The sequence below is a fragment of the Panthera onca genome, chromosome B1 (assembly GCF_046562875.1).
Source record: "Panthera onca isolate mPanOnc1 chromosome B1, mPanOnc1 haplotype 2, whole genome shotgun sequence".
NCBI lineage: Eukaryota > Metazoa > Chordata > Mammalia > Carnivora > Felidae > Panthera > Panthera onca.
In genome coordinates, this window is record NC_138342.1 from 176,354,586 (window position 1) to 176,377,550 (window position 22,965).

The 22,965-nt window shown below is 38.1% G+C and overlaps 1 protein-coding gene across 1 annotated transcript in view; it reads left to right on the forward strand.

Annotated features, from left to right (window-relative positions):
* PPP2CB (protein phosphatase 2 catalytic subunit beta) overlaps window positions 1-22,965 on the forward strand; it is a 34,385-nt gene that overhangs the window by 3,900 nt on the left and 7,520 nt on the right. Inside the window, exons 2-3 of the mRNA XM_060653167.3 lie at window positions 19,167-19,376; window positions 20,981-21,154. Of these exons, the coding sequence (XP_060509150.1) occupies window positions 19,167-19,376; window positions 20,981-21,154 (384 nt within the window). The remainder of the gene's footprint in view (window positions 1-19,166; window positions 19,377-20,980; window positions 21,155-22,965) is intronic.

Genomic DNA, 22,965 nt, shown 5'->3' on the forward strand with positions numbered 1-22,965 from the left:
AGTCTAATGAAAATACTCTATAGGACATTGCTTTATATAGTGGTGATTTTTTTCCCTCAAAATTAAATTCCTGTTCTAATTCAGGTTGCTTAAACACTGAAGGAGTCAGCTGAAATTGAAACCAAAGTGGGACTGGTAAAAGCCCTATTTTGAGAGAATGGCAAAAGTAAGATCCATCCATCCAAAAGTAAGGCCATCCAGTGCCAAATGGGGAAGAACTACAAAAAATGTGGTCTGGCCTTCCAGGTTCATTTTGTATAGAAAGAAAATTATTTGCATAAAATAGTAAGGTACATCTTCTGAGAGGACTAGCTCTTAAATTAACAGTCCAGCTTTTGAAGCTAATTGCAAATTTGACTAATGTGCATAGAGAATCAGTTTCTGTGATTCATTTCTGCAACAGCAGTGTGTACAGTAATTTTAAAAGATAGTATGCCTGGAGAGCCAGTCTGGCGCTGTTCAGGACATTGTGTGACTAGAACTATATTTAACTCTTGGTAGCATCTCAGGAAGAGGAACTTTTTAGGCTCTTTTACACAGTAAACTTTATTTTATACTGAAGAACCCGGGCAATGATACTGTAAGTAGGTAAGGAGATTTAGCTGTGTGCTAGCAGATCTTTATTCTGATGATTACAAAGTGCCTACTTAGAAAAATTTTGAGGCTTGGGGCACCTGGGTGGCTCAGTCGGTTAAATTTCGGACTCTTGGTTTTGGCTCAGGTCATGATCTCACCATTTGTGAAATTGAGCCCCACAGAGCACAGGCTCTGTACTGACAGCAGGGAGCCTCCTTGAAATTCTCTCTCTCCCTCTCTGCCCCTCCCTCTCTCAAAATAAATAAGCTTTTTTTTTTTTTTTTTTTTTTTTTTTAATTTTTGAGGTTTGTGTAGGATTGTAAATATGTAAATCTTATGTTAAACTAATGGATATGTTTCTGGGTTGTGGCGTCAGCCTTGAAATAAACAGAAATATTAGGATATTACTTACCTCATTAATGTGAAATAGTGTGCTTAAATTCCTGAATGCTTAAAACCATCTTAATGAAGATTAGAGTCTCATAAAAATGAATGATTTTTGTGAGCAAGAAAAATCTCTTGGATTACATTTTTCTTTGATAGGTTGTAGCTAAAAAATAGTGGTCTTAGTAATCAGAAAGCCTAACTGGTGCTTCATTTTAACTTCTCTTAAGCTCGGGTGGTCCATTTGATAGAGTCTAAAATGCAGTGATGTAGAAAGTAGCTCCTTCCCTTCTAACTGTAACACAGAATGACCTCATTACAGTGGACTATGAGGTTAAAACCCAATTTTGCTGACCGAACCAGTCGTCATTTTCCATGCTTATCTAAGCCAGCCTCTCATAGCAGGCAGGTAAAGAAACTAAACCAAACTAGACTAGCACGAAATGCTAATGATTAGAAAGCAGACTTTTTAAAATCAGTTCATTTCCCAACTCTATATGATGTGTAAAATCATCTCTGTAGGTAGATAAAATGAAGATGTCTACATTACATATTTTTTTCACATGGAATAGTTTTCTTTGTAGTAGGTGCCTTTTATTCTAATGTGAAGAGGCTGTAGGAATTTTTTCTTCACGGTCTTTTCTTCTGGATAAATACTATGAGGGACTTGTTGAATGAAGTCCTTCTTTGGTAAAAGGAAACCAAATACCAGAAGTTGAAGATAAAATTAATGCCAAAACAATTGCTGTGTTTTAAACTGTATCTGTTTTCTGAACTTAGTTTTTCTAAGAATGGCATTAAAATCATAGATGTAATCTATTGCGTGTAAGAATTTGAGTCTACTTTAAATAGGAATTTTGTTTTGAAGTGATATGCTTATACTGATTCTTCTTCATGTAAACATAGTTAAATGTGATCCTAATCTTGGTTCTTTAAAATAACTTACATAAAGAAATATTTTCTTCCAGACTATTCCTTTACTAATGATTAAATCTTGTCTATGCTTCTTGTATCTTTTCAAGTCTAAATTTCTTTAAGAATCATATTAATCTAGGGAATGAGGTCAGTTCATTACTGATTTGGTTTCTTTTCTGGGGAATGGTGGGGAGCTCAAGCCCAGACTTGGTTTGCTGTCTCTTGTAGTCTGGGACAGTTGATTATGCCTTGCAAACTGCCCTTTTTTGAGCAAGAGTTAAATGATAATCTTGAGGTACAGTCTAAGATAAGTGACTTGCACTACAATGGCATTGTGATATAGCACAATGAAAGCATGCAAAGTTCCATTGAAGATCTGTTAAATAATATTTTATACAAAGGCGGTCATTTTATTTGGGGAATAGGATGGGAAGGTGAGATCGTACCCTCACCTCTTCCATCTTACATGAAATATTTTTTGAAGTGACCTTTTAGCATGTAATTTTTTTAATGTGCCAAAGTAATATGTAGCCTATTCTTTAATTTTTCTCATTTCATTTCTAGAGAGGAAAATACTTACAAAGTGTCTTCTACTTTTGAAAGATTTCCCACACGACCTAGATAAGGAGCAGAGTTGGCTCTGCAGTCTTGCCTTTGCTTTAGTAGCAATAGAGACGCTTCTTCGAGAAATGAGAAAGAAAAGAAAAGAATGGTCGAATAAATGCTGGCATTGTATTTTTTACACCATAGATTCAGCAAATTTTAGTTGCACTCCTGTGTGCCAGACACTGTTCAAAGTGCTGGAGATTCAGCTGTGAACAGAAGAGGAGACTGATGATAAACAGATTTAATAGAATGCCAGACGGTGATTCTTGGTAGGAAGAAAAGCAGAGGATAGAAGAGAGTGATGGGCTTGAGCTTAGGAGGCTCTTTGAACAGACTAGTCAGAGAAAGCCTAGCAAATTATTCATTAGATGATTTACTTTTGTGATCTGAAAGTGTGTTGCAGGAGTTAGAGGGCACATTCCCAAGACTACCCTCGTTTTTGACACCAGTGACACGTCCTGTGGGTTCCACAGCCGCTCTCTCAGGTTCAGTAATTCACAGGAAGGCCTCGCAGAATGTACTCGTGATTGCAGGGAAAGAATACAGATTAAAATCAGCCAAGGGAAGAGACACACAGGGCAGAGTTCAGGAGGGCCTGATGTCTTGTCTCCAGAGGCAGAACTGGCACCGGGTCACCCAAAGCCCTCATCGTGAATCACCTTGTTAGACCATCCAGTGGTCACAGCCCCCAGGCAGAGACACTCATGAAGCAGGACATTCTGGGGCTTAACAGTCACCTCCCAGTAGGCAAGAGCAGATGCCAGACCTCTCTTTGGGGAAGGTTCTTAACATATACAGATTTTTACTTCGTAACAAATTTTAGGTGACAAGAACTTGTAATAAATAATTAGGGGGAAAATAATGCCAAAATACATGAAGAAAACATGGGTAGATTTATCAGAATCTTAGAGTGTGTAGGATTTGAGGTATTTTCCTACAAATTGAGTTGGTACGTTCTTTGTTGTAATTTCATAACATTTTCTTTTCTTGATTCTGTAAACTCTGAAAATGCAGAATGTTGACCATTTAATGTTTAAAATATTCTTTCTCAATTCTTGTAATTTTTACCGGACATTTTAGCATTTTTGTGTAGTCAGATGGTTCAGCTTCTCCTTAAACTTTGTACATAAGAAACACTCGGAAAAGAAAAAAATTCAGATTCCTTAATTCCATCCCAGAAACTGATTATGTTTTGGCATGTCCAAAAATCTGCATTTAAAAAAAATATGTATTTTTTTTTAATTTATTTATTTTGGGAGAAGGGGGTGAGGCTCAGAGGATCCAAAGCAGGCTCCAGACAGCAGAGAGCCCTATGTGGGGCTCGAACCCACAAACCATGAGATCATGACCTGAGCCAAAGTGGGATGTTTAACTGACTGAACCACCCAGGTGTCCCTGCATTTTTTTTAAATGTTTATTTTTGAGAGATCGAGTGAGTGGGGGAAGGGCAGAGAGAGGGGGAGAGAGAATCTAAAGCAGCCTCCACACTGTCAGCACAGAGCCTGACGTGGGGCTCAAACTCACAGACTGAGATCATGACATGAGCTCACATCAAGAGTCAGATGCTTAACCAGTTGAGCCACCCAGGCGCCTCTACCTTAAGTTTGGATCAGCTACCAACATTTTTTCCTTTGTGTTTTCCATGTTGCAAGATGTCTCTGAGAGCTTCTTTACTGAGATTTTTGCCAGCATCACTTCCTCTGGGATATATTCATTCTCCTCATCACAACCACTTTCTTCATATATGTCAATAAATTTCCTTATTTATTTATGTCACTATTTATTTTCTAGCTGCATATTTAGAGCCTCTCCAGCAGCAGCAGTATCCATATCTCATAGCCATTTCTTTGATATATTTTTTATTTGAATTTCATTTTGAATTTTACCACTTTTCATTTCTTTGCTGCAGTTTCATCATTGTTGACCAAATCCCTCTTTTTGAGTATCCATTTTTGTAAAATGTCACATGAGTTTATTGCTAGAAGATAAGGAGGCAACATAGCTGTACATTTTGCTCTCTGGGTGTAAACCTAAGAACAAATGTGCTATGACCCATCCCTAAAAGATTTGAAAGAAGTGATGTGATTGTTATTGATCGTGATGCTGCACCTCTTGCTTATATAGTAACTTGTATACCAGCAGCAAAAAATAATAATAAAGTTTATTTATTTTGAGAGAGAGGGAGAGAGCACATGAGCAGGGGAGGGTCAGAGAGAGAGAAAGTCCCAAGCAGGCTCCTCACTGTCAGCAAAGAGCCCAAAACAGGGCTTGAACTCACATATCATGACATCATGACCGAAATCAACTTGGACGCTTAACTGACTGAGCCACCCAGGCACCCTGCAAAAAAAAAAAAAATTTTTTTTTAAGTAGGCTTCACACCCAGTACAGAGCCCAGCATGAGGCTTGAACTCACGACCCTGAAATCAAGAGTTGGCTGCTTAACCGACTAAGCCACCCAGGTGCCCTAGCAGCAGAATTTTTAATTACAGTAAATATACTGTGGTAACTTAAATTTGAACCTTGTTATTGTGGGCCTAATTTAACTAAACCATGGTGACTGAAATTCATGCATATAGGAACTAATACAAAGTGAGAATTGCCTGTATTAAAGAGAAATTATTGGGGTAGGATTCATATCCACTAAATAATTTTTTCTAACCCCATTGGGCTACAGCAGTATTTCATACATTTTCGTCACCCCAAAAAAGAAACTCTGTGCCCATTAGCAGTTACTCCCCATTTCACCCTTCCCCCATCCCTTGGCAGCCACTAATTTACTTTCTCTATAGGTTGTCTCTATAAAATGTCTCTATTCTAGATATTTTATATAAATGAAATCATGCAATATGTAGTCTTTTGTGTCTGGCTTTTTTCAGTTAGCATAAAATTTTCAAGATTCTTCCATGTTGTAGCACATATCAGTACTTCATTCCTTTTATTGGCTGAATAAATTTCTATCATATGGATATAGCTCTCTGGTTGTTTTTATAATTAAGTTCTTGCCATCTGGATTTTTTTTTGAAGTTTAAAATTTTATTTTTCAGATTTAAAAAGGACTTTTTAAAAATTTTAACACAGAAATGTAGGGAAAAGAACACAAATGCTCTTCACTGTTGCACCCACCTTCCCCGACCACTGCCTTCCTACCTCAGAGACAAACATAGTTTTCCAGACCTTGTTCTTGAGAGGCAAAAAACATCTGTTGGGGAGGGGAGTGTTTTTGGTATAATGTTATTATTAAAATGGGATCATAGATATAACATCGTAAAACTTTTTTTACTGAACAATATATCATGACCTATACGCATACACATACCTCATTCTTTTTATTTCAACAGAGTATATGACTTATTTTTATATGTGTTTCCAGGCTTGAAATTGCTTGGCAAACAGACAGATTGACTGTTGCTGAGCTGAAAGGAAAAGTTCATTTCCTTGTATTTAAAAAAAAGTCAGCTGTCATTTATCATTTATGGAAGAAGCTTGTAACTGTATGGCTAAAGTCAAAAACACAAGAAATAGCAAGTGTTGGTGAGGATGTGGAGAAAAAGGAACGCTTGTGCACTCTTGGTGAGAAGGTAAATTGATGCAACCACTATGGAAAACAGTATGAAGTTTCCTCAAAATATTAAAAATAGAATGATCATATGATCCAGTAATTCCACTATTGAATATTTATCCAACGGAAACAGAAACACTAATTCAAAAAGATATATGCGCTCCTATATTTATTGCAGCATCATTTATAATAGCCAAAACATGGAAGCAGCTGAAGTATCCGTCAATAGATGAATGGATAAAGAAGATGTATGGTATAAATGCAATGCAGTATTACCCAGCCATAAAAAAGAATGAAATCTTGTCATTTGCAACAATATGACTGGACCTAGAGGGTATAATGCTAAGTGAAATAAGACAGAGAAAAACAAATACCATATGATTTCACTTGTATGTGGAATTTAAGAAACAACAACCAAAAGAGACAAAAACAGACTCTTAAATACAAATAACAAATGGGCGCCTGGGTGACTCAGGAAAGTGTCCGACTTCAGCTTAAGGTCACGATCTCACAGTTTGTGGGTTCGAGCCCCACATCGGGCTCTGTGCTGACAGCTCAGAGCCTGGAGCCCGGTTCGGATTCTGTGTCCCCCTTTCTGTCTCCTCTTCCCCCACTTGTGCTCTGTCTCTCAAAAATAAACCATAAAAAAAGATTTTTTTTTTAAAAAAAAAGTGATGATTACCAGAGGGATGGATGGGGTAAGGGCATGGGTGAAATAGATAAAGGGGACTAGGAGTACCTTGAACACTGAGAGATGTGTAGAATTGTTGAATCATTCTATTGTACCCCTGAAACTAATATAGTACTGTATGTACTAATATAGTACTATATGTTTGAATAAAAAATAGGTCAGATGTCATTTATGGAAGAATCTTGGAACTATAGGAGGACAGGCACCCTGCTTATATTAACTTAGGTCTGTAGGATTTTTAACTTCATTTAATCTCATCTCTTTCATAGATCAGTCTGTTCTGTAGCCTTAAGATGAATTTACCTATGTTTTAGAGCAAATTATTTACGTGTAAATAGAGGGGAAAGAAAATTTGCATACTGACTCTGCCAAAACCAAATACAGTAGCTTTTCATTAATATGGGTCTGGTGATGGGCACCAGCACAAAAACAGAAATAGAATTTCACCTGTTGGGCAGGGGAGATTTTAGTACATTTACATACTATGCGTTCCTAAAACATGGGTAGGAGGGAAAATATTTTTTCCTCCTATTTTATATAAACATCATTCCCAAATTTTTGTTTTCTCAGTTCTCTTCCTAAGATAGATTTGGTTCATAGCAACAAGAAAGAACATGTCTTAAATGGGTGAGAAAGGAAACCAGTTTAAATGGATGGGTATACAGCATTCCATGCAGCAGTAACAGCTTCCTGCCAAGTGGCATTTACCATCCCCACAGTCCTTCACTTTACAGGTTTAAACTTGGTCTTATCCGTGTCCTAGAGATAATTAAAGTTTGGGTGTTAAATCATATTAAAAATCACTCATGGGGGGGGGGGGGCGGCGCCTGGGTGGCTCATTTGGTTAAGCATCCGACTCTGTTTTGGCTCAGGTCATGATCTCACGGGTTCGTGGCTTCAAGCCCTGCATTGGGCTCTGCGCTCAGGCAGTGTGGAGCCTGCTGGAGATTCTGTCTGTCTGTCTGTCTGTCTCTCTCTGCCCTTCCCCTGCTTGCGCGTGCTCGCTCTTTCAAAATAAATAAACTTAAAAAAATCATTCGTGAGAATTACATATACAATCACAGGTGTATAAAAAGAGTTGACATAGCAGTCCTGAGACTACTATCTGTAGAAAGGGCTCATTTCAGGGTTGCCCTTGTATGGAGTCTGGGAACTTGAATTTGGGAAGGGTTCCCACCATCCCATTACGAATGGCTCACCTGTGCCTAAACTTTGTATGCAAACAGTATGATTTATGCTGAGCACATGCTTTCCTCACTTTGGTATATGCTTGGCAAGAGGGTCCCTGTGTGACCAACTCCCAATTACAGATCTTGAGCACGGAGTCTAATGAGCTTCTCTGGTAGACAGCATTTCACACTTCTTGTCACAGCTCATTGCTGCAGGCATTCAGTGTACTCTGAGACTCCCCTGGGAGAGGACTCTTGGAAGCTTGCACCTGATTTACTCAGGACTTTGCCCCCATGTGCCTTTTCCCTTCGCTGAGTTCACTTCGTATCCTTATGTTGTAATAAAACCTAGCCATAAGTGTGACTATATAATTGAGTTCTGTTGGTCTTCTTTGCGAACCTGTGAACCACCAGGAGACCTGGGGATGGTTTGGGGGGGCCCTGGCACACAAAGGTTTTTACATGGAGAATTTTAAATATCAGGCGAACTGTATACTTCTGCCAGTCCAGCACATGATTTCCCTGTAGGCAAGTCAAAGTGATCTTACAATAATATCACTTGGTGAGCCAGGAATCCTGAAGAAAGGGTGGGAGTTAAAAATCAAGAGTGTTTAAAACATCAGGGGATCTATACAATGGAGATTAAAACTGAGAGGCGGGATGGATATCACACTGGCCTGAGAAGTACTTTCTTCACTACTATGTAGTGTAGAGGGAGTATTGCTGTATTATTGTGAAACATAGATACATTCTATATCATATCTTAACTCACCAGGTAGTTTTGTGAAACCTGTGCTGGGTTAAGATAACCGTATATCCTTAAAAGAACAATTGACTTAGATAATACTTGTATTTTGGTGCTTTTTATTTCTATATTTAAAGTAAGACAGTAAGTGATAAGGGTTGTATATCAAGCAGAATTTCTTTTCAGAGTTGGAACCATCAGCCGAGTGTTGTTTTTTTTATTTTTTAAATAAATAATAGTAATAAATAGAAGACACCAGCTCCGAATGAACATTCTAATGATTTGTGCTGTTCAGTTTGATTTTTCTTTTCCTGAACATAATTGGGAAGCTGTCTTGTGAAGTAAACTTGGTTAAAGTTTCTTTCATTTGTGATTTTAGACATTTTTGAGCTGTTTGTCAGACCCATGTAGGAGATGATTGATAATTTAAAATTTCCTTCAGTTGTAATTGGAATTACACCTTTTAGTGACTCTACCCTCATTCTGTTTGCATGCCAGTGATGGATTGGGGCAGCAGGAAACATGTCTCAGCCAGTGAGCTGTAGCAGGGTGGCTGAGTGGGACTTCGAGAAAGTTTTCTAAGATAGATAGACTAGGCTAGCATGTACTCTTTATCTTTAGTCTTTTGTCCCTTTGCCTTCTTGCTGAAATAGGGCACCAGATACAGTGACTAGAGTTGCACCACCAGTTTGTGACCCTGAGTTGACAATTGTGTTCACAAGATCACAAGGTAGGTGGAAAGAGTCTGCTGTCCTGGTGACCCTTGAGAAGCTGCACCAGTCCAGGATGCCTACCTCCAGGCTTCTTGTTTAATGTGACAAAAATAAACCCAGTTTGTATTCTCCCCCCGCCCCCACCGCCAAAAGGGATAATTTCAGTATTTTAATGATTATAAAATAATGTACTTACCACACAGCTAAAAATCAACCCCTAAAGAATATCAGTTTGCAAAAGGATAGCTATTTCCACATTAGGGAATCGAACTCACAACCCCAAGATCACGAAAAGTATATAAGGTTACACAGATTTGAACCAGAATGGGAGTCCCTGTTTCCTGAAAGATTTCTATACATATAATCTCTAACTAACTATAGGCAAAGAGAAGAAAAAACATGGGCTACATTGTTCATAACTCTTGGGAAGGCCTACCAGGCTAATGTAAGCAGAAACAATATTTGGTAGCCTAGAATCAAAAGGAAACCTGGAGAGGGGCGCCTGAGTGTCTCAGTCGGTTAAGCATCTGATTCTTGATTTCAGCTCAGGTCATGTTCTCATGGTTCATGGGATTGGGCCCTGTGTCAGGCTCTGAGATGACAGTGAGGAGCCTTACTTGGGATTCTCTCTGTCTCTGTCTCTCTCTATCAAAAGTAAATAAACTTTAAAAAAAAAGAAAAAGGAAAGCTGGAGAACTTAGCTTGGAAATTTTGTAGAAATTAACAAAGAATGGAGCCACAGTCAAAATCATACGTGAGAAATGTTTTAGAACACTGGAGAGAATGGCTCTTTTGGAATAGAACTTGCTATTGTCCCTACTGCTTAGAGTCACTTCAAATTAAAAGTCTGGGCTAAGTACATCCAATTGGCATAGATGAATCTGGAGATAGACTTTGTGATTCCTACAATGTGTATGCAAACTTGCATTGCAATTTGTTTTACATATTCTAACATCAGTCCTTATGATTAGTTAATAGGACACTAATAGTCACTGAAAACAAGTTGAAGTGAATGGGATACATGTCTTTGTAGAAATGTGAACCTGCTTACCCTTACATGATCTCTCTCTTTCATCTTACATGTGGGTCAACAACAGAAGCATTAACATAGAGATTTTGTTAAACTTTTTAGTTTCCTGACCCCTTTATACTCTTAAAATTTAAGTTCCAAAAAGAGCTTTTCTTTATGTGGGTTGTATGATTGATACTTTATTAGCAATTAACGCTGAAATAGCAAAAGATAAAGTTTCTTCAACATAGTCTCAATATTAGCTTCTTCAACATAGTCTCAATATTACACGTCTTGGAACATTTTTGTTTTTGTTTAATTTGAGTGTGTGCGAGAAGGGGAGAGGGGTAGAGGGGGAAGAGAGAAAATCTTAAGCAGGCATTCAGGAAGGAGCCCAATACAGGGCTCGATACCATGACCCTGGGATCATGACCTGAGCTGAAATCAAGAGTCGGACACTCATCCAACTGAACCACCCAGACACCACACAAGTCTTAAAAGCATGAAAGCCTTCAATATTACCAAAATCTCTTTACCTAGACTTAAAAATAACTTTTTGATAAAATACAGAAAAGTATAACTTTAAACTACATTTTAAGTCCATTACTATAAAAAAAGTTACAAGCCCTCTTCCATTTAACAGTTCAAACAAAGATGGCTAATTCAGAGACTCATCTTCCCAGACACTGTTGTATAGTTTCTTAGGGTTTCTCAAAACTATGACCTCTTAATGTTGACTACCAGTTAGTGATTTTTTTAAGACATAGTTTGTTCTCCAGATATCTTTAGATGATAGATGTCCGTATGTTTCTGTTATCTTGTGTGCTATAAATATTTTCCCAGGCTTCTCCTTTTATCTTTTTGTATGAGAAATTTTTATTTTGTTTGGTGGAGCCCATCTAAACCAGCCTGTTGATGCTAGAGGGTTTACCTGTTCCTCTTTTTATCTCTGGTGCCTGGCCTACAACACACACTTCACAAATGTGTGTTACATGTATACATGAACATTACTCTTCAGGAGTATTTTGATGTGTCAGGTGATTGCTGTGTGTGGTATACATCAAAGTGATTGGATTATCATCTTAACAACTGTTGTCCTATGCAGTTACAAATGTTAAATAACTTTTCCTGTTTTTGGTAATGTTTCCTTTAGTAGATTTGTACTTGTGATTAGCTTGTTAAATTACTGTTATATGACTTGAGGATTTTCTTTAACTCTGCAAAATCTTGGTTACTTGCTCCTGTTTACTTGAAAAGCAAGTTTTTGCTTGCTAAGTAAATGACAATGATTTTCTCATTTTAAGCCTGTTGCCATTGACCTTTTTTTTTTTTTTTTTTTTTCCAGTTGATAGTTACATTGCAGGAGGTTATGTTGCTTTTGAAGGTCTTCTGCTGATTGTTTCTCAATGTTCAGCTGTTTTATAGGATCCTGTTGACTTTGGGATTTGGCTTTTGTAAACTCAGTTCTTCTATTGAGGAATTTCCTTCTCTATGCCCCTGCTTCCCTGATGCGTTAGTGGTTTGACAGGACTTGGCTGACTTTGCTATAAGTATTTTGCCCTTGTGATCTAAACCAGCTATTTGGAGAACCTAACACTTAAAAATTGGCCAAACAGCTTCTTGGAGTGGAGTTCCTAGACCGTTTTCCTTATTTTAATAGGTGATCATGAAGTAGTTTTAGGACTTACCTTTTTCGTTTATATATCAAATGCCCTTTGTATCAATATTAGCATTAGGTTTCATATGTGTAACAAAAAACCCAAAAAAAGCGTTTAACCAAAGTAGCAGTTTATATTTTTCTTATATATATGCATATCTGGAGGTGATATGGTAGCCCTACAAAGTTACTAGGAAACCACAGACACTTGCCGTATTATTTTTCTGTGGCTGCTGTAACAAAATATTACAAACTGGGTGGCTTAAAACAGTAGAAATACATTATCTCACAGCTCTGGAAGCCAGAGGTTCAAAATCAAGGTGTCAGCAGGGCCACACACCCTCTGGAAGCTCTAAGACAATCTGTCCCTTGCCTCTTAACAGCTTCTGGTGGCTGGTGACATTCCTTGGCTGCATCACTTCATTCTGCCTCTATTTTCACATGAGGGTGTGTGTGCACTTGTCTGTCCGTCCAAAACTCCCTCTGCCTCATTATGCCTGTTGCGATAATCTAGGATAAGCTCCTCCTGTCAGAATCCACAATCACATCTTTTTCATGCGTGGATAATATTCACAGGTTTTGGTGATTAGGAAGTGACTATATCTTTGTGGGTATTTTTTCAGCCTTGCCACATCTTCCAGCACTCTCTTCTGCTGTTACCAGGGAGCAGCTCTTGTCCTTGTGGTCTGAGGTGGTTTTTGAAGTTCCAGCCATCCCATAAAGCATTCCAGGAAACAGGATGGAGAGTGATGAAGGACATGCCTTCATTTCTTTAAGGAAATTTTCTGGTTATCACATAATACTTCTTACATCTCACTGACCGGAACTTAGTCTCGTTGCTATCTGTAGCTACATAGAGGCTGGTGCTATGGACTATTTGTGTCCCCCCCAAAATTTATAAATGAAGCCTAATTACCAATGTGATGGTTTTTGGAGAGGGGGCCTTTGAGAGGTAGTTAGGTCATGAAGGTAAAGCTCCCATGAATGGGATTAGAGCCCTTATTTAGAAGAGACTCTGGAGAGATGACTTCCCTCCTTCTCTCCCTCCCTCCCTCCCTCCCTCCCTCCCTCCCTCTCTCTCTCTCTCTCACTCTCACTCACTCTCTCTCTCTCTCTCTCTCTCTCTCACTCTCTCACTCTCTCACTCTCTCACTCTCTCACTCACTCACTCACTCACTCTCTCACCACCATGTGAGAATACAGCAAGAAGGCATGCCTCTGCAAAACAGGATGAAGGTCCTCACCAGGAATTGAATCTGCTGGCACCTTGGTGTTGGGCTTTCCAACCTTCAGAATTGTGAGGAAGCAGTTTGTGTTGTTGAAGCCATCTAGTCTGTGGTATTTGTTGTAGGAGCCTGAACTAAGGCAGCTGAGAAGTAGAGTCTTTGAGCTGGGAGCATGGCTACCTTGACTATAATTAGTTTAATTATGGAGAAGGAAGGGGAGACTAGTTATTGAGGTTAAGCAGTCTTTGCCTTAAATCACATTACATTTTGTTAGCTACTGTCCATTGTTTTCCAAAGAAGATGTATAAATGTTCATTCCTACCAGTAGGGTATGAGAATAGGCTTGCTAACAGTAAGTGAATGTCTTTTTTGCCAATCTTATGAATGGAAAAGAAGCATTTTTAAAAATTTTTTTTATGTTTATTTTTGAGAGAGGGGAGGGGGGCACAGAGAGGGAGACACAGAATCTGAAGCAGGCTCCAGGCTCTAAGCTGTCAGCACAGAGCCCGACATGGGGCTCGAACCCACAAACCATGGGTTCAGAACATGACCTGAGCCAAAGTTGGATGCTTAACCAACTGAGCCACCCAGGAGCCCCAAAGAAGCATATTTTTTTCAATGTTTTATTTATTTTTGACACACACACACACACACACACACACACACACACCCCATGAGCAGGGGAGGGGCAGAGAGAGAGGGAGACAGAATCCAAAGCAGGCTTCAGGCTGTGAGCTGTCAGCAAACAATTCTAGAATTGAAATTAACTACCTCAACATTAAACCTGTGGTTCAGGGGCACCTGGCTGGCTCAGCTGGAAGAGCGTGCAACTCGATCTCACAGTCATGAGTTCGAGCCCCACGTTGGGCGTCAAGATTATTTAAATAATTTTTTTAGACAACCACAAAGTGAGAACAGCGTGGCAAGCAAATTACAGCAAGCAAGAATGGAACATAGCTTGGGAAATACTGTGCAAAAGACCCAAAGTAAAAATAAAAGCAAACCTTATCCCGAGGAACAGGAAGAAATTACCCAGATGTGCTCAAATTATAAAACAGCTGACAGTGATGTGGACTAAATAAAAGAAGCTTGAAAAACGATAGCATAGGAGGAGATGAATATTTAGGAAACATCGAGGGCAAAATCAGTATTAATACAAAAGAAGCAGAATAGATGTAGCAGGAAAAAAATCTACCTCCAGAAAGTTAAGGTAATCACAAGGAATGCAAGTGACAACAACAAAAAAACAAACATAATTAAAAATAATTCAGGTAATTAAAATTTCTTTTTAATTTTAAATTCCAGTCTAACACAGTGTTATATTTCAGGTGTACGATATAATGATTCACCAATTCCATACATCACCTCGTGCTTCTCACAAGTGTACTCCTTAATCTCCCATTGCCTTTTAACTTCTGAAATAGGAAATTCAAATAGAGCAGATTCCATGTCATGACAAGAGAATTTCCTCTAACTTAAGAAATGATGATATTTATAAGTCAAAGGAGTGTGATCTTACTAAGTTTTAGGAAATCGTACTCTTAGGCTTCCAGAACTGTGAGAAGTAAAATTCTGTTGTTTCTAAGCTACTCAGTCTATGGCATTTTTATTGTAGCATGCCAAACAGACTAAGACATTAGTAATTACAAGATTTATAAGGGAAAAAAAAATTGTCATTCTGGAGTGTATATGAAAAATCCAAGAGAATCTATAAAATTTTAAGTGGCACAGTCAGTTGGGCGATTGACTTAAGCTCAGGTCATGACCTCAAATTGTTGAGTTTGAGCCCCACATTAGGCTCTCTGCTGTCAGTGCAGGGCCCTCTTCAGATCCTCTGTCTCCCTCTCCCTGCCCTTTTCCACTTGTGTTCTCCCCCTCTCTCTCAAAACTAAATTTAAAAAAAATTTTTTAAATAAAGTTTTAAGTATTCTAAGTTATAAGAGTATTATGTAAAAATCTGGCATAAGAGATATTTTTTAAATCCCAGTACAGTATCAAATATAGATTATCTTGGATTATGTATGACAGCTGCAATAACAAGTAGACATTATTAGACAATTAAAAGACACTTGACCAGGGGTGCCTGGGTGGCTCAGTTAGTTAAGTGTCCGACTTGCACTCAGGTCATGATCTCAACAGCTTGTGAGTTCAAGCCCCGCATCAGGCTCTGTGCCCTCAGCTCAGAGCCTGGAGCCTGCTTCTGATTCTGTGTTTTGCTCTTGCTCTCTGCCCCTCCCCCACTCACACTCTGTCTCTCTCTCAAAAATAAAAATAAAAAAATAAAAAACTTGACTGAAGAATAAAGGAGATCTGAAATAATTGTCAGTACTATATCAGTGTAAAAACTTCGTATTCTAAAGATGCCTACTCCAAATATATAAATTCAGTGCAATTTGAGTCAAAATCTCAACAAAATTTTAATAGGCCTTGACAAATTAGTTTTAAAATTCATATGACAGGTTTAATGAAAGGACCAAAACCAAATAATTTTGAATAAAAGGAATAATGAAGAGATTCTCAGTTCTCTGTTACCATCATTTCTCATAGAATTAAATTAGTCTGTTACTGATGCAGGGGTAGTAGACCAGTGAGAAGGGAATCTGAGGCAAGGTTAAGATGCTGACACTTTATTCAGGGACTGTACAAGCCCAGGTAGCCCAAAAATCAGGTGAGAAAGCTGTGAAGCAATGTGGTATATGATGCATTACCTTGGGAGGTGAGGCTTCTGCCAAGTCCAGATAAATCATACCTCAGAGAAGTCCATGAAAGGAAAAACCAGGCTGGCAATTTATTTCCCTCTTCCCTTCTTTACTCCCTCTTCCCGCTGGTCAAGGTGCACTCCAGATGACCCCCACCTGTTTCCGGATTGTGCATCCTGCCTTCAGCACTTGCTCAATAAACCAGATCCCACATCCCCACCATGTGTCATTCCATGCCTGGAAATAGAGGAGCAACTTGGCATAGTTAGGGCTCAGCATGAGGACCAACCAGGTCCACAACTTCACCTTAAATTCAAGCCAGCTCAGGGTACCATCAGTGATGACAGCAGTACAGTTCAGAAGACAGGCAGCTCCTTTTTTTTTCTCTTTTTTTTAAAATATTTTTTAATGTTTTATTTTATTTTTGAGAGATAGAGCATGAGCAGGGGAGGGACAGAAAGAGAGGGAGACAGAATCTGAAGCAGGCTCCAGGCTCCAAGCTGTCAGCCCAGAGCCTGATGTGGGGCTCGAACTCATGGGCCATGACGAGATCATGACCTGAGCTGAAGTTGGATGCTCAACCGACTGAGCCACCCAGTCCCCCCGACAGGCAGCTTCCTAAGAAAAAGAATTATAAGGGAATCTGAGAAAGTGTACAGGGCAGTTTCCAGTACAAATAAGAAATCAGGAAACAGAATGTTGGTCTTTACAAAAGGCTGGCACTATATAAATAGTGCTGGACTAGCTGAGTAACCACTAAGAAAAATAAAAAGTTCCCAAAGGCGCCTAGCTGGTTCAGTCGGTAGAGCATGCGACTTTTGATCTTGGGGTTGTGCATTTGAACCCCACTTTGGGTGTAGAAATTACTTAAAAAGAAAATCTTTTTAAAAAAATGAATCCCTATGTTATAACAAATTCCAGCTGAGTTCAAGATCTGTTAAATGTGCAAAGGCAAACTGGGATAAAAACACAGGAGTGCTGTAGGACCTGGGTGGTTCAGACTCCATCTCAGCTCAGGTCTTGATCTCGTGAGTTCAAGCCCAGCGTTGGGCTCCGTGCTGGGTGGGGAGCCTACTTAAAAAAAAAAAAATACAGGAGTGCCTTTTTGGACTTGTGGAGAACAATTTCTAAAACAAGACCCAAGCACCAGAAACTATAAAGGAGGAAAAGAAATAGATTTGGCTGTCTTTGAAACAATAAAAGAAACTTAACTAGTGACACTAGAAGCAAAATAAAAACACCAGCCCCAGATTGAGAGAAAATATTTAAAATGCGTAAAACCAATAAAAGGTGAATATTCATAATTTAAAAAAAAAATTGGTACAACTCTATAGGGAAAATATAAACAACCAAATAGAAAATTAGGCTAATTTTGTAAGTATTTCACCAAAAAAAAAAAAAAAAATCCAATGACCAGTAAACATAAAAAGCTACTTTAAAAGAAGTGTACCTGTTAGAGTTGCAAATTAAAAGAGACTATTTCTGACCCATTGGCAAGAATGTTAAAGCGTTGACAGAGATGCAGAGCAGCAGAAACTTCTGTATAGACATTGAAAATTCATGTTTTTAAATGCTCTCCAGATGATCACGTCTGCCAAGGCAGAGAGATGTCTGTCCCTAAAATTCTACTCTCCTACAGTCTTAAGCTCTCCTCTACCAGGTCCTACTGTAAGCTTCATCCTTAGTGTTTGACTTTTGTTGCCATGTCATTTTCTCTACCTTCGCCTTACTTTGTATGTCTTCGTTGGTCCATTTCTTCCCTCTTATTCTTCATGGTTTTCTGTTCCTCATCTACCATAGATCTGGAAACTATAAATAGCTTATTAAAATTTTGCACATAATTAAGTAACTAGGCCTAAAAGAAGGCCTAAGAGACTTCTGGCAGGTTGGTAGGGAGGTACATAAACTTTTATCATATCTGTTTTATTACTTTAAGAGGCCTTTTTAATTTTCTCTGTTTCTGGGCTCTTTTTCTATTAGGCAAAGTTGCTGGGTAGATGAGACTTAATGAACTTTAATTTAGCCTGTGTACGTATTTTGCCATTGTTTACACATAAATCCTGTCCTTCAAGGCCTTCTAATGCTGTGTTTTTGTTTTTTTTAATCTTTATTTATTTTTGAGAGAGAGAGAGACAGGAGTGCAAGAAGGGGAGAGGAACAGAGGGAGACACAGAATCCGAAGCAGTCTCCAGGCTCCGAGCTGTCAGTGTAGTGTCTGACACGGGGCTTGAACTCCTGAACCGTGAAATCATGACCTGAGCTGAAGTCGGCCACTTAACCGACTGAGCCATCCAGGAGCCCTGACTAATGCTATGTTTTAATTTGACTCAAATGTAAAATAGTTGGAATAAGGAAGTTGAATGTTAGCCTATGAGTTGGTGTAAGAAGTACAAAACATTTGAATAATTGATTTGTAACTTTTCTGTATTGACCTTTTAAAAAATGCAAATAAGATTATTTTTTTAAATGAAAGATTTCTTGAGATGGAATTCCTATTGATATATTTCTAATAAATACAGTGCATTCAGAATATACAGCTCACTGACTTTTAGTATGTTGCAGATATACTAAATATTACCACAATATTAGAACAATACTAGTACATTTTCATTGCCCACAAAAGGAACACTGTACCTCTTAGCTTTTATCCCCTAATCCTTCAGCCTTAGGCAACCATTAATCTTTGTCTCTGTATATTTGCCTGTTGTGAATATTTCATGTAAATAGAGTCATACAACATATGCCCATTTGTGACTTCTTGCACTTAACATGTTCAGAGTTACAGCCTGTATCAGTACTTTTTATTGCTGAATGATACTCCATCAAATGAGCAATACCATATTTTATTTATCCCCTAATCATTTACTGGACATTTGAGTAGTTTCCACTTTTTGGCTGTTATGAATAAAGCTGCTATGAACATGTGTAAACTTAAGTTTTCGTTTCTCTTAAGTATATGTCTAGGAACAGAATTGCTGGATCACATGGTAATTCTATGTTTAACGTTTTGAGGAACTGCCAGACTTTTCCACGGCAGCTGTGCCATTTTACATTCCCACTAACAGTGTGCCAGAGTTCCAATTTCTCTGCATCCTCAGAGACAGTTGTTACCTTTGAAATTTAGCTATCCTAGTATACGTAGTGTGGTGTCTCATTGTGGTTTTAGTTTTATGGTTTTCTAAGGTATCTTTTTCTCCATATTTTCTTTTAACAGGCTAAGGAAATTTTAACAAAAGAATCAAATGTGCAAGAGGTTCGTTGTCCTGTTACCGTGTGTGGAGATGTGCATGGTCAATTCCATGATCTTATGGAACTCTTTAGAATTGGTGGAAAATCACCAGATACAAACTATCTATTCATGGGCGACTATGTAGACAGGGGCTATTACTCAGTGGAGACTGTGACTCTTCTTGTGGCATTAAAGGTATGATTAATGAAATTCAATTTTGTTTTCAAGCCTCAAACCAGCAAAAGATGAGCATGACAGTATTGCATAGCATCTGTTCTATTTTACGATCCATTCAATTTATAGCCCCTTAAAATATAACCGTTGATTTTACATCTTGTAAAAAAGAGAAAAATGAAAATGTTAACATTTAACTTGTCCTGCCTACTCCTGGTAAATCATTTCCCTTTGGTAATTCGCAGCTGAAGTCTTAGGACCTTTTTTTTTTTTAGTCAGGTATCCCTCATAGGTAGTATAAGTTTGTTTTAATTCTTGCCTTGAGAAGTCTGTTATTCCTGTGTCTTTTTTTCTGTCACACAATACATATCTTCATCACTTCATAGCTTCAGCTAGTGTAAGTGTGGTATCTAATGTTTCTGACCTCTCCAAATGTGCCTTGCTTGCATATGCTTTGAGATTAAATCTGTTATTTAACACTTCGTCTTGTTACTTTTTTGTCCCCAAACTCTTCAGAGATTCCACATTGCCTACAGAATCAAACCCTTTGGCTGGCCTTCTATAGTCTAGCTTGAATTTGCTTGCTAGTAGTTGGTAGCATAAACTCTATTTCAAATCAGAGAGTTTCAAAACACTCGGCCCATCTTCATTATTTCCTTATTAGATTTTCCCACAAGATGACTCTGATTTCTTACCCCCTTCTGCCAAGAGTCAGCTTAAGTCCTACATTTTTCTTGAAACCTCCAGCCATTTTTTTAGCCTTGTTCCTTCTACTCTTAAGTACTAGGAAAATTACTCTTCCACTCCTAATTTATATTACCATAGTGGCTTATTGCCTTGAAGTATTTACGTCTCATAGCTCCTTCGTAAGATTAGTCCCTAAACAGCGTAAGTCACATATTGCATTTATGTGGACCTGGCACCTGCTTTTAAACACTGAGCTTAATGTTGGACACATAATGGTTAGTTAATAAATACGTATAAATTGAAGTATGCATATGCAGCTTTTTGGTTAATTTGCTTTACAGAATCTGATGCTTTTTCATACTTCTTATCAGACACACTCCTAACTAAATAGTATGCTTATAAGGTGTGTCTCTGTGTATTTTTATGAAGAGGAGACTAAATACATTTGAAATCTTGCCCAGATTTGGGAAGGGCCTATTTTTGTGTTTTTGTTAGCAAATACAGTCTTTCCGTGGGAAATAAAAATTGAAAGGAGAGAGACAAGTTGCTGTATAGAGTAGTTTGTCTTGGGTTCAAATCTTTGACCTTTGGTATCCATTTAGCAGTAAGATATCATAGTGTCTGGAAAGACCTAGAAGACTAGTAATTATTTGAGGATGAAGAAGGCATTAAATACCAAGCATAATATATAATTTTATTAACAGTAATGTCACTTAATAAGATTCCAATGAAGGTGGTATAAATAGTAATGAAGAAGGACCATAAATATTTCAAAGGTCAGTCAAAGAATGAGAAGATGTTTAACTCTGAAAAAGAATTAGCATTTAATGTAATAGCAAACAAAAGAGCCATTTAAAGAAATAGGTCAGAAATTTGCTTAAGATTAACACTAGTAACAATATGCTTTATTTCATGAATTTTTTTTGCTTTTCCTCCAGGTGCGTTATCCAGAGCGCATTACAATATTGAGAGGAAACCATGAAAGCCGACAAATTACCCAAGTATATGGCTTTTATGATGAATGTCTACGAAAGTATGGAAATGCCAATGTTTGGAAATATTTTACAGATCTATTTGATTATCTTCCACTTACAGCTTTAGTAGATGGACAGGTGTGTATGTGCTTATATGGTGGGGGGAGGGGGGAATAAAAGAAAAGCTGTGTTTTTGTTTTTTTGTTTTGTTTTTTTAAGATTTTCTGATAGTAGGGGCGCCTGGGTGGCGCAGTCGGTTAAGCGTCCGACTTCAGCCAGGTCACGATCTCGCGGTCCGTGAGTTCGAGCCCCGCGTCAGGCTCTGGGCTGATGGCTCGGAGCCTGGAGCCTGTTTCCGATTCTGTGTCTCCCTCTCTCTCTGTCCCTCCCCCGTTCATGCTCTGTCTCTCTCTGTCCCAAAAATAAATTTAAAAAAACATTAAAAAAAAAAAAAAAAAAAAAGATTTTCTGATAGTAATTTAGGGTTTAGATTTACATGTGACATCCTACCCACATCTCCTTAGCTTTTTCTGCTTTTCCTTATAATTAAAATTTCAGAATATGGAATTGGGGTAAGTTTTATGCACATTGTAACCAGAAGATTTCCCTGTTGTTCTCAGATGTATAAATATTTTGGCCAAAGTATTTGCCAGTATGCTTTTTTTATTATAGATAAATACCATAAATAAATGCTTAAGACCCTGATGTGCAATACTAGTAAAGCAAAGCTGTTTTTTAAAACTAGCTCCACACATACACAGTTTGCTGACTACCGTTAACTTTTTATTCCTGTTTTCATGGTAATTGCAAGAAGTAATATTGTGTATTAGACCTTCTCACTAAGAAGGGCATGCTTTCAGGCACTTGAGTAGCTCAGCTGGTTGAGCATCTGACTCTTAGTTTAGGATCAGGCTCAGGTCATGATCCCAGGGTCGTGGGATTAAGCCTTTAGTTGGGCTCCATGCTGACTGTGGAGTCTCCTTAAAATTCCCTCTCTCCCCCTCTGCCCCCTCCCCAGCTCATACATGCATTCTTGATTTTGGCTCAGGTCATATCTTATGGTTCATGGGATCGATCCCCAAGTCAGTCTCTGTGCTGACAGCACGGAGCCTGCTTGGGATTCTCTCCCTCTCTCTCAAAATAAATAAACATTTAAGAAATAAAGATAAAAGCAGAAATTGGTACCAAAAAACCACTAGGAATGAGAAGGCATTACTATCAATGTGAATGTGCTTACTTACAATCACAATAACATAGGGTACAGATTTATTCTATTGAACTTGAAAAAATACATGAAATTTATTTTGGCAAATTAGTTTTTAAGGAAATTAGGCCAGTGTAAATAGACTACCAAACTTAGAAGGAATTGGAAAAGTAACCAGGTCTAGATAGTTTTATAGGCAAATTTCTGCCAAACCTTTAAGGTGCATCTGTGTTCCAGAGGTTAGGCAAAGATGGAGAGCTTCAAAATTCATTCTTTGAGGCTAGTATAACCTCAATACCAAACCAGACATGGCAAGCACCAAAAAATAAAACTCATTTAAGTAGTAAAATAAAATAATACTAATTGAATAAAGAAACTTACATTGACTATACTTAATCAGCAAAACATCAGAAATCTCATCAAAATCAGGAGAAAAATGCCCTCTTAAAACTTCCCTAGAAGTTTGAGGATGGGTCTGGGAATAGATATTTTACCCACCCACCCCCCCAAATTTGTATTTCTCGGTTTTGTTTCGGAAGTTCTAACCAGTGCACTGATCAATAAAAAGAATTAAAAGGAATAAACATTGAGAAGAAATTAACAAATATTTTTGCTAACACGATTATGTACTAGAGAACTCTTAAGAAAGCTGAAAAATGGAGCAGGAATTGATAGTCTTTGGTATATGAGAAAAAATTTTATATGTCAGAAAATGTAATGATGAATCACAAGAATGGAACTCACA